The sequence below is a fragment of the Chenopodium album genome, chromosome 18 (assembly GCF_948465745.1).
Source record: "Chenopodium album chromosome 18, dcCheAlbu1.1, whole genome shotgun sequence".
Taxonomy (NCBI): domain Eukaryota; kingdom Viridiplantae; phylum Streptophyta; class Magnoliopsida; order Caryophyllales; family Amaranthaceae; genus Chenopodium; species Chenopodium album.
In genome coordinates, this window is record NC_137851.1 from 2,694,548 (window position 1) to 2,706,549 (window position 12,002).

Here is a 12,002-nt window from a genome sequence, read left to right on the forward strand (position 1 = left end):
TTTCTTTGATACATTAATTAGTGACACATAACAATTCTACTTTTTGCCCTGCTTGGATTAAAAGCAAGACATAATTGGCTCAATATTCACCGTGAATATCTTTAATAGTTGGTGGCTAATTAAATCACCTTTCGGCAAATCCCTTCTCTTATATGAAGGTTTTTTTCAAAAGGGTGAGAAAATAATGAATATTCACACACCCTTCTCACGAGAGGAATACGAACACCTAATGCATTTGAAGTATACATAAGTAAAATCTTCATAATTGGATCTATTATTCTAGCTACGGATTGTATCTATTATTCTAGCTACGGATTGTACTGTCAATTGTAAAAATGGCTTGCAATAGTTAGTTACTTATATCATACAGTAGTATCGTTTGTTTAATTTACAACAGACTTCTCATGAGATTTTATTCCTATATATATGTAGGCTTCCATGGGAGTGAGTTTGAATTTTATATAGAGAATTCTAACTCCTAAATATCAACCAAACAACATATCACCTTTCTACTCGTACTTTTATGTTTCAACTCATATGCTATTTTGAACTATAATACACATTATACTCTTATAAGTGTACAAGATCTTCTTTGTAGTGGGACTATATAACGTTAATTTTGTTTATTGAGAGAAAGATTACGTAGTTGGCAAAGTTTTTATCGCATACTAGTGATATGTATGATCTAATTTACATCAACCGACTTTTTATTAATTTAAAAGTAAGAGCCGTAAGATTGCAAGAATCACTGCGACAAATCGACATAATAATGGTAAAAGTGAGTGATGGGGTTTGACAGTTGACACAAGCAACATATAATTGTCTCGGAATTAATAATGAGAGTAATCATCGTTAACAAAGAAAGCTACATTAATAATACGAGTTTGTGTTAAAAGCTTTGCGCAGTTGTTTCTTTTTTCACTTTTTTTCTGTCTCCTCTTTTTTGCTATCATGTCAATTTTTTCATGCCAACGCTGTCCACCAATTTTCCTTGATTTTTAACAACAATTATTCATGAACTCCCAAATATAAATATATAATGGTCCGTCAAAAAAAAATATATATATATATATATATATATATATATATATATAATGGTGGCCACCTTTTGTTGGTTTAGAATGCTAGTAATTGGGCCGTGTGATTTTTCTTTACTGGACTTTATGCAACTGGCCCAAAGTGAGGACGACAAGGAGTGGGTCAAGGCGCGTATTAATGAGATGCTTTCAAACACCGAGTAGGCCTCTCAAAGCTCTTTGGAAACCCCTATCTAGAAGCGTCTCAATGCCTAATCTTGTTTCGGATGCTAAGTTTGAAGGCATACATGAAATCGGATAGTTTTCAAAGATATGGGAACCCGCTCTCGAAAGCTCAAATGATGTTAGGGGATGCATTTTGAGGTCAATCAACGTCATTTTGAATTATAAACAATCACTAGTCGGTCACATAAAGGCATGTAGAGACTTTGATAGGATGGAAGGGGGAGTGTGTGCAACCAGCCAAAATGATGGTATAAAGATAGAGTGAATTATTCCAAGCACCCATATGGCCATATGATTTCCTAGGATTTCATGGGGTTCATGGCTAATTCCTTATTGAACCTAGAAAAGTCAAAATTTAATTCAATATTGAAGGCTATAATTCACGTTTTACACGGATACGTATCAGGGTTGGAAGTTGAGGGTATGAACAATTGGACACAATATGATCCTTTGAAGAAAGAGGCTGTTTAACTTATTTTTGAAATTGGGCTTTTAAACACTTTAACATTGGGTTATCTTCGAAGTTTGGACTTTACCATTATATTGGAATAACAGGCAAAAGGCCTTGCAACTTTTATGAATGTCAATCTTTGAAGAGGGAAAAGTGAACTGAATAAGATCAATGGACCGAAATTAATATCTGAATTTTTTTTTTACAAATAATCTTATAAGACAAAATTAGGGGAATTTTCTATTGGATGAAACTTATTAATCAAGTGTCAACTCTTGTAATTTAACCAAACAATATTATCATGGCATCTCGGACTTTGTCAACTCATTCATAATTTTTTGAAAGAGAAAATGACCTAGTGTAGATTATTGATGTAATATAGTCTTAATTATTTTATAACTTTTGTACACTTGTTCTAATCTTTGTTATTGCTTCATTAAACATATCTTCAAATATGTCATGTACATCTTTTGTTGTCAATATACACCCAAATACATTTCTTGCTACCTTGTTCTTGTTCAAAGTCTTTCATTTTTTAATAATGCTCGAAATTCTAGTGATACACGATACAACTTTATGAATTGTGAGGTCATAGTCGCATATAAAAGCATAATTTCAAAGTTACCCTCTAACACACACTATCATCACAATGAATCTCTACCTTTGATCACCTAATTAATAATTTTACATTGAGATTAAAATTACCTCAAATATTATTTCCACCACCCCACAAAAAAACGACACCATAAAGAAAAAACTTAGCATTATTATAGCACTTTTTTACTTCATGAAAAGAGAGTGAAAAATATAATGGGGTCATCCCAAAAAAAGAAAATTCATAAAAATAATTAAAAAAGGAAAGATTGTGATTGTTATAAACTCAGAACATTTGTGGATCACTTCTTCACATTTCTTCTTGGTATTGGTATTGTTGCAACTTCACTGTGTAATAGGTAAAATATTTCAACCGCTCTCTTCTTTTTCTCTTTTGCACGTTTCATTTAATCGAGCATCTTTACTTTATTCAAACCTTACATTTGATCAAATTCTTTGCGTATACTTCTGGAATCATTCCCATCAACTTTCCCAAGCTATCATCATCTTAATCTTTTTTAATTTTTTATGATTAACCCCTTTAAATTGTTTTTGTTCTATTTAATTCTTTTTATCAGGAAATTGATTTTTTGTGATTTTGTAAAGTTATTTCTGGGTTCTGAAAATTGGATAAAATTGAGTTTGTTGAGAAATGGGGAGGCTGTTTGTGGTCAATTTGGAAGGGAAGATCTACAGTTGCAAGCACTGTAGGACCCATCTTGCTCTCAGTGAAGATATCGTTTCAAAGGTCTAATTCCTTCTCTTTTTTTTTTTATGTAAATATTTTTAAATAAATTTTTTGATAAAAAAAATATATCTTATGATTTTGTGTTGATTTTTGGAATTGGGTTATCTTGAATTTGCATGATCATAATCATACATGGGTTATTCATGATTTGGGTTGTGTTTATTTTGATGGTTGACTTAATAAGATTTATGTGTCAGGTCATTGCAGAATTAAATTAGACATTTACTCTACTAGATTATATCTGGGTTACTTTTTTTAGTTTGATGGTACAATTTGACAGTACTGATTCTATTTATATGCAGTTTTTGCTGTTACTTATTTTTAATTGGACTAATTTAGTCTTTTGGAGTTGTTGATCAGTGACATATGTTACATTGCTAGTTCTTTTTATCTATTGCAAATAAAGATTTACCCTTTTGGAATCTGAAATGATTAACAGTGTTTCATTGAATGATAAAGTATATTGGGTTGTTAGAGTATTGTAATTGGGAAATGTTGGATTTTTGGTTTCTAGAAGTTGTTTAGGAGCTTTGTTATACTCTTATATTTGTCATTTTGAATTAGTTGTGTTCTTGCTGTTCTGTGTAGCTGTGTGCAGATTGCTTCTGCTCGATATCATCATGTTGGGTATCTTTAGATGTTTCTAGGATTGGAATGGACCAATACAATTAATGCTATTGAGAAATGTTATTTGGAGTTGTTGCTTCCTTGACTGAGCAGGCTTAAACAAACTGCAGTATAATAATATAAACCGTCTAGCTGTTGCATGGAGAGTGGCTTTATTAGACTAGCTTAGTTTTGTATGCTGGTTTACAGCATGAGTTGAAGTGTTGTTAGAAAGAATGGGATGCTTTGTCGTTTGTTTGGCACAGTGTAGGACTACTGCATTGGATTTTGGTTGACCAAATCAGGGAGCAATCTTGTGGTGATACAGGGTTATTTGATTAACTTGTTAGAACTTAGAAGTACACTCTAAATTCATGCAAAGAGGAAAAGTTTTTTCTATATTGAATATGACTATTGTCACACCATTTGGAATAAGTATTGCTGCTAGCTATGTTTTGATAGCGAATGGTTGTGGTATATTGTTCATGTCTCTATAAACAAAGTCATTGGTGCATGTGCACTACGAAGTCTAGACTTGTGATAGATGCTTTCGAAGTATGTTCATATTGTGGGATGAAAATTGGATAGGAATCCAAGATGATGTTGAATTTTGAATTTCAGAGATGTGTGTCATAAAAATGTTTTTGCTCTTGGTTAAATTTCCTGTTGTTGCCTTTCCACTCTATCCTGATTTTGAACTAGTTAAAAATTACTGTATGTTGGAAGGGGAAATTTTGATTTAGTCCACTATCTGACTGCAGTTTTACATGTGTTGTTGATCCAGTCTTTCCACTGCAAGCATGGGAAAGCTTATCTCTTCAATAAGGTGTAAGTTTCCTGAACTATTTGAATTTGTTTCTTTATAAAGAAACAGATATGCTGTATGCTCTCTGATCTCTAAATCATAGACGAGATTATGACTCTACAATCTATTTATGGAGGTCTTCAGGCCTTGCTTCGTTGCCTTCAAATATACAACTTGGAACATCCTTTATAATATGATATGCAAGATATGTAATGTACCTTATATTACCAATTGAAAGATGTAAAAATGGCTGATCATAGGACAATGAATCATCATGGACATATGTCTACGATAGTATTATGGGGATATGTCTCTTTTTATGCTTCCTAGAACACATGAGTATCACTTTAGCTTCTCAGAAAAATATCTCAAATACGTTTGACAGTGTTAACGTCACCCTTGGAGAGAAAGAAGATAGACTGATGATGACTGGTTTGCATTCTGTGGCTGATATTTTCTGTGCTGGATGTGGATCAATCGTGGGTTGGAAATATGTAAGCTTTCCAGGCTGAAATCCTATCAAACATAAATTCTCATGTATGATTGGGCAAATTGTTTGCCGTTAGTTACTGTTGTGGGATGTCTTCTTTCAGGAGACTGCCCATGAAAAGAGCCAGAAGTACAAAGAAGGAAAATCTGTCCTTGAGCGGTCAGTAAGGAAAACTAACCAGATCATTCCTATCGTTAATGACCTTGAAAAATTATGATTTGTTACGGGTCTCTTTGGTTGAACAGGTATAAGGTGTTTGGTCCTGATGGTAGCAACTATTGGGTCACTCATGAGGCTCATATTGGTGGAAGTGACACGGATGATGTTTGATGGCATGAAACAAAGATCATGGTTGATTGCCTCTTATTCTCCAATTGTACATAATTTAACCCCAATCCTTTCAATGGAACTTGTGGTTTCCCAAATTGTTTGATTATCAACCCGGCTTCGCCACATTGACATAAATGGGAACCCTCCATTGTTTCTGAATTCCTGTATCATGTATTCTGTTCAAACTGTCTTTGTAAATTATCTTAATGTTAAGCAATTTACTTTGTGTCAAACATTTTTTGTCCTTGTTATTTAGTATTACAATTTCTTGTTATAAAATTTGCATTTCTTTGATTTATTTTCTTTGATTAACAAATATCAAAAGTGTAGTTTCAAAAGTTCTTTGACATTCTCCTTTTAAGTAAACCCTTGCTCTTATTGTTCCTATTCAAAATGATAGGGAGTACTTCAGATAGTCAAGATTTGCACAAGTCATTGGAGATATCCTCTTTGTTTTATGGTCACTTGTTTTTTTGGTGGGTGACTTTTTAATGCCTCACAATTTTATTTTTTACAAGTCATTGGAGTATTTTATTTTATTTATTTATTTTTTCGGGGTGCACACAAGGGGCTAAGGCCCAAAGAAAACAAAAATTAAACTAAGGCGGAATAAAACATGGCAAGATTATTTTCCAACATCATTATGTAAAATATACCTTAAAGCTAAAGAAGCCTTTTTTAAAATAGTTGTCAATTATTCCCTGAAGTATTTTTTTTTCTTTTCTTTTTTAATAGGTTTAAAACATGGTCTAAGGACATGATTAGTTCACTACAAAGTACGGGTTTGGAATCATCCGAACCCATAGCCTAACTCTCGGTTATAGGATGTAATTATAAATTTCTTTCCATTTTTTTGTGACGATTATTCAAGTGTGTTTTTATTTATTTCCAGGAACGGCTTACAGACCTTTCTATAGTAATGTCACATGCGTTGTGGCCATTGTGGGAGCACTCGACAGCTATCATATATAGATCCACTATGCTTTGGTCCCAAAAGATTTACAAATTAGATAGTAGCTTTTAAAAATTTAAGTTATAAATGTTATAAAATTGCTGTTTTTATTACTTTCATTGTACTGTATTATTAGCAGCATGCTAGATTGCTAGGAGACTTTTTTTTTTTTTTTTAATAAGATAATATAGTACTCCCTCTGTTCCTAAATGTTTTTTACGTTTTCATTTAGGGTGTTCCTTTTTATTCTTTACATTTAGTATCTTTCCTATTTTGGTCATAAATTTTGGACAAAATTACCCTTATTTTACAATTTTTATACTCAAAAGTCCTTACTTTTCCATGTGCTATTGTACTTTTTGTACTATTTTAATAGTTTTTCAACACTTATTATTACTTTCTCTCTCCTCTCTCCTCTAATTTCTTCACCCCACATGCTCAACATTGTATTTTTCAATGAAATTGTACTTTCAATGATTGAAATATTCCAACATACCTCAACTTTACCCAATTTCTTAATAACCGCGCATAATTTCAAACGTAAAAAACATTAGGGAACGGAGGGAGTAGTAATTAGAAAAGAAATCAATTCATTTCTCACTAGTCACTTGATATTTTTTTTTTCTTCTAATTAAAAACTATATTACATGTTTAGCTTACACTTGTTAATTGAGTCTCATAATTTATAAATACAACACATGTTAAATTAGAATGGTTCACTTTCGGAGTGATTTTTAGCTATTTACTCCGTAAGGTTAGCAAGTAAGAAAATTAAGAATTTCCAATATGCTTAATTGTACAATTCTTTATGATTAAAATCTTCAAAATGCTTGCTTAGAATTCTCTAATCCCTTGCCCATAAACATCTTATGAATTTGAAGAGTACATAAAATATTCTCGAATAATATTCATACCTTGATCGATAGTAACCTAACATCTCTCGTTGTATCGTGACAACATATCTTTGCATTATTAAATTGATGGCCTACTCTTATCTATTGCTATCATACACCTCTTTATGAAGCATTTCCTAATGTGTCTAGTTCACAACTTCACAAGTTTAAGTGAACAAAAATATAAACACTTGGCAAGTTGCTTACTTAAAATTAAGGACATTACTCTAAACCAAACATTTGAATGTTTGAGATTAGTTGACTTACAAGGCTATATAATTGGGCGAATCATTTGCTTTCATATGCAATTTTTTTTTTTTTTTAACCTAGTCTAATTAATTAGCAATATTTAATTAATAAAATGGCTATCATCTCAAGTGGATTTGGTAGTTGAGCTATGTAACGTGGGTTATCTATTGAGTAGTTGTTGACAAGCCCTATAAATTTGATGTGATATGATAAGAATTATACTCATAATATGTCCATTATTAGTCCATTAGCACACCACTTTGTTGATAAAGCACTTTTGACAAGGTATGGCATATAAATTTAAGATAGATTGAGGATTAATTATTTATTGTTCATGTTCATGTATATGTTAAGTTAGTCTATAATCTATTCTAGCAGCTTCATTATCGAGTATTCAAAAGAGAGTCGAGTTATTAAGAATTTTAAGTTTTTCTAACCTAATTATATGTTTACCTTTCTTGTGAAATGGGTTGCGGTGTATGTAAATAGAGAAAATACATGATTAAAATTGAAGCCTAGAAACACTCGGTTTTGCAAATGTATTTTAGAGCATTAGTTTTACTACATACATACGCATGTGATGTATTCAAGAATTCATTAATTGTGTCATTGATGAGAGTGAGAGATAGCTCAAGCGGTCAGAGCTTCTCTCTCGATTTCAGGAGATCTTGGGTTCGATTTTCACCCCCGCCCCTGTGGCTCTCTAAACAAAAAAAAAAAAAAAAAAAAAAAAAAAAAAAAAAAAAAAAAAATTGTGTCATTCATAGGGTAATTGAACAAATATGTAAATGTGACAACCAAAAAAGAAAAAAAAAAAGATGAAAGACAGAAAGATCATTACAAGAAGATACAATCATATCCAAAACAAAAATATTTACGAAACAACAAATTTCACATAATCACCAAAAATTAAAGTATATGATCTTGAATTGATATTAGAAACCTTATAAAATCAGGAAAGTTTTACAGCTTGAAAATGGTTTGTCCAAAATTTTCCTGCACCTTCCTCTAAAATTCACTTGGAAGTAGAATATAATCTAAAATGCAGTTCAGGGATTGTAAAGCTGTAACTGCAGACAGAAATCGTTCCTCCGAGTGTTACCAAGTGATCCCGCTGCCCTGAATGCAGGGCACAATGCTCTTACAAAGGACAGTTAACCTTCAGGCTTCAGAAGTAATTTGTGTACTAGGTAACCAACTGATCGCGGTGATAATTACCACATAACACAGAATGTATGAATGAAGAGATGAAAGTAATCTTTTGTTCTGATGAGCTAAAAACTTGAGTGACCAGGTGAATAACCAGCCTGTTTGTGTCTACTCCTATTCGGCTTATGTGATAAAGGTTGTGGTTGATACTGCTTGTCTGCAGTAATCCTTGCAGTATGACCACGCGAACTTAGAGATGAAGTTCCATTCACATTCACTTTACCCTTTGCTTTCCCTGCAGGAAATGCATTTGGTTCAGTTTAAAACTGATCTGATGTATGAGATAAAAATTCTACAGAGTATAGTTAAAAAGTATACTCTTTCCTTGTAAAAATATGGGTGAAAAGATGAATTAGCAGTGCAGTTAAATCATATTGGTATAACAGTAAACATACAAAATCAAAATCAAACAATCTTAGCTGCACATAGTGCTGACCTGGATCTTTGGTCGTTCTGACACTACTAGTTTTTCTCAGAAATGGAACCTTCTTATCTGCAACTTTCTTTTCCGAGCTCTCAGTACATGCCGGTCTTGTTTCACTGTGAGTTTCAAATGAATGTGACGTATTGCAGCTTTTTAAAGGAGAAGGCCGTTTCTTTCCAGGAATATTTGTGCAGACTGATCTTGCATGTTGTGCTACCAAAGATGAGCGACCTGCTGCTAAGCTGTTTGCTTTCCTTAAACGTGAAACTTTCAAATCCGGGGTTTCCACAGATACGGACCTTGTATCATGTGTTTGCAAGAATTGGTCGTCTGTGGTTATGCCATTGACCCTCCTCAGAACTGAGAGTCTCTTCTCAGGAATCTCTAAGCACAATGACTGCGTGTCGTGGGCTGGTGATAATGAGTCTTCTAATACATTGTCAATCTCATCCATAGGAGATCCAATAACTACCTCACTATGTGAATCCCAGCTCTTGTCTTTACTGATCCCATTGAGCTTCTCTTTCTCTGCTATTCTGTAAGAAAACAACTGAAATGGAATCAGTGAAACAGGAGTTACTGCAGCACTAGCCTCTGATGGGAACTTCTTCATGAACCCGGCTTCTATATCACAAAAATCTACTTGAACTATTGATGGAATCTCAGGTTCTGCTAGATGAGGGTTCATCACAATCAGCCTCTTGACATAACGTAGTATCCTGCAAATTGATGAGAAACCTGGTCTCAGAGTTGGATCAGTTTGCCAGCACCTTCTGGTCAAATTTGCAAGATACTTAGGCAAAGCAAACGGGAATAAAGGCCGTTCTCCTGCTTTTATATTTCTACTCATTTTATCTCCCTGAAGGTGGCCATCTTCGAAAGGAACTTTCCCTGTCAAAAGCTCAAAACAAAGCATCCCAAAGCTATAAACATCGGCTTTCTCAGAGTACTTGTATTTTCCACTACTCCCTGGCCTTTCTTGTTCAGTTAACACCTCAGGGGCATGCCAAATAAAAGTGAAAACTTCATTTTGGTTTGGTGGGGGGACTCTAGCAGGCACAGTTTTAACATTCTTCAAACCAACACCAGAGATTTTCGCATGAAAGTAACCATCTGAAGATGAATTTCTAGGCTTGATAACAACATTTGAAGGGTTGAGATCTCCATGATAAATCTTCTTAGAGTGAAGGTATTCCATGCCTCTCGCAATCTGAAGCATGATGTCAACTGCAGCAGGGAAAGAAAAAGGCATCCGTCTTTTTGAACTAGAAACCTCCTTTATATGGCTTCTAAGATCCTTGCTCATCACCTCCATCACAAGGAAATACTCTTTCTTTTCCTCGTCGTGGAATCCACAAAGATACTGGACTACATTAGGGTGGGAAAGAGAGAGCAGAAAAGAAATCTCTGAATTCAATAAGGAAGGCTCCCCAAAAAAGTGTCTCAAAATAAAACTCTCCCCTAACCAATGTATCTCTTTAATCTGCATTCCTACACATATGCGCCTTCTCACATGATAATCCTTTGCTCCAGTTAAAATAGAGCTATGAAAGAGCGATTCTTCCCCATTCATCTTCTTCATAAGCAAGTCACTGAGCCGTTGGTCTTGTTTACTCATTGTGGAAGAAGGCGAAACCTTCTTCTCCTTAATCATTTCGAGCAAAAGCCACTGATCTTCTTTCCAAACATTACACATCCTATGCAAAATATCTTGGGAAATTAAATATTGTTTCCCATATTTCCACATGAAAAGCTTTGGATCATTCCATGTTATATCATACTTGTTAGACAACATGATCCTCTTCTTCTTCATCTCATCTAAGTCGAGCCCTGATATTTCCCCTGCTGTTTCAATCGCCTCAACAACGATTGCAAAGTAGCAAAGCAAGTTATGCACATGAAATTCAACAGCATCTCGATTTTTATGAAAGTGTAGGGCCTTAACCCACCAATCCTTGGAACAATCCACGCATTGTTTCACATACGATTCTGCTTCTTTAAATACTCTATAAAGCTCCTTTAAAGGTTGGTGTAACGCTTTCCATTTCGTGCTCTTCTCTTCTAATCTAAGGTTCAGCTTAATCTCTTCTGATAATGTTTCAAAGGCTAAATTAAACATGTCAAACAACAAACTGCACTGTCTTCTGTTTATCTGAACATCGCCTTCTAATATCATTAAGGCCTTCATGCTTCCTAAAACTTCCCCTATTTGCCTGAATAGCTCCATGTATATGTTTTCTCCAATGAAAACAAAACTTTACAAAAATAGGAAAAGTGTTTCTTTTGTGATCAAATTTTTTGGGTGCTTAATTCAGATTTTGTATTATGTTATGTAACAAGAAAAGAAATCTAGGCTACGTCTCTATGATCACACCAGCCTAACTCATCCTTTCCGATTACAAGATAAAACACATCATTATATGAGGAGAACCAATACACCTTGGTGTGATTGTTGTGGCAGAGATTCAGAGATTCGCCATGAAGTCCGCCGCCTAATTAACAATTGGTCTGGGTCATTTCAAGCAAATGCTCTGTAATAAAATGTATGGATGATCATAAGAAAATGTGCATTGCAATACCTATTAATCAATGTATAATGCAAACAAAAATGCAAAAAGATGAGTATAACAATATGTGATGATCATATAATATGAAAAGGAACAAAATTATAATAAATACCTGTTGATCAATGTGTATGTAACCCTGAAGATTTTTGTAAAACGAAATTGAGCGTTATTTAAAATTAATTATAAGTTGATTGTTTTGTCAGACTTTTCATCAAGAAAAAGAGTTTCTAATAGAAGAAATTAAGATACAAATAAAAATGTATCTTCTCAAAAAGAAAAAAAAAAGTATAATCTGGAAATCTAATGAATTAGAATCAGACTTAAATGAAAATTAGTTGCCAAATCACAGGTGGGGAAGAGAGAGATAATTTGAATCTAGAAATTCTGAATTGAACGACAGCAAATTTTAAAATTTTTGTATT

General features: G+C 33.6%; 3 protein-coding genes across 3 annotated transcripts; 1 reads left to right on the top strand and 2 right to left on the bottom strand.

Moving 5' to 3' along the window:
• The first annotated feature begins 2,541 nt into the window (after positions 1 to 2,541).
• Positions 2,542 to 5,530, top strand: LOC145592683 (protein yippee-like). Its single transcript, XM_081649194.1, has 6 exons — positions 2,542 to 2,666; positions 2,914 to 3,055; positions 4,446 to 4,489; positions 4,852 to 4,960; positions 5,060 to 5,115; positions 5,202 to 5,530. Exons 2-6 carry the CDS (start codon positions 2,960 to 2,962, stop codon positions 5,284 to 5,286), a joined length of 390 nt encoding a protein of 129 aa, XP_081505320.1. The 5' UTR covers positions 2,542 to 2,666; positions 2,914 to 2,959; the 3' UTR covers positions 5,287 to 5,530.
• A 2,945-nt stretch (positions 5,531 to 8,475) lies between these two features.
• Positions 8,476 to 9,511, bottom strand: LOC145592684 (uncharacterized). The gene is made up of 2 exons (XM_081649195.1): positions 9,026 to 9,511; positions 8,476 to 8,824 (listed from the first exon to the last, which is right to left on the bottom strand). Exons 1-2 carry the CDS (start codon positions 9,465 to 9,467, stop codon positions 8,655 to 8,657), a joined length of 612 nt encoding a protein of 203 aa, XP_081505321.1. The 5' UTR covers positions 9,468 to 9,511; the 3' UTR covers positions 8,476 to 8,654.
• Positions 9,486 to 11,240, bottom strand: LOC145590697 (uncharacterized; the record flags this gene model as incomplete). The annotated part of the gene is made up of 1 exon (XM_081647102.1): positions 9,486 to 11,240. A coding segment is annotated over exon 1 (1,755 nt), but the record flags the coding sequence as incomplete, so codon positions are not given.
• Positions 11,241 to 12,002: the final 762 nt, after the last annotated feature.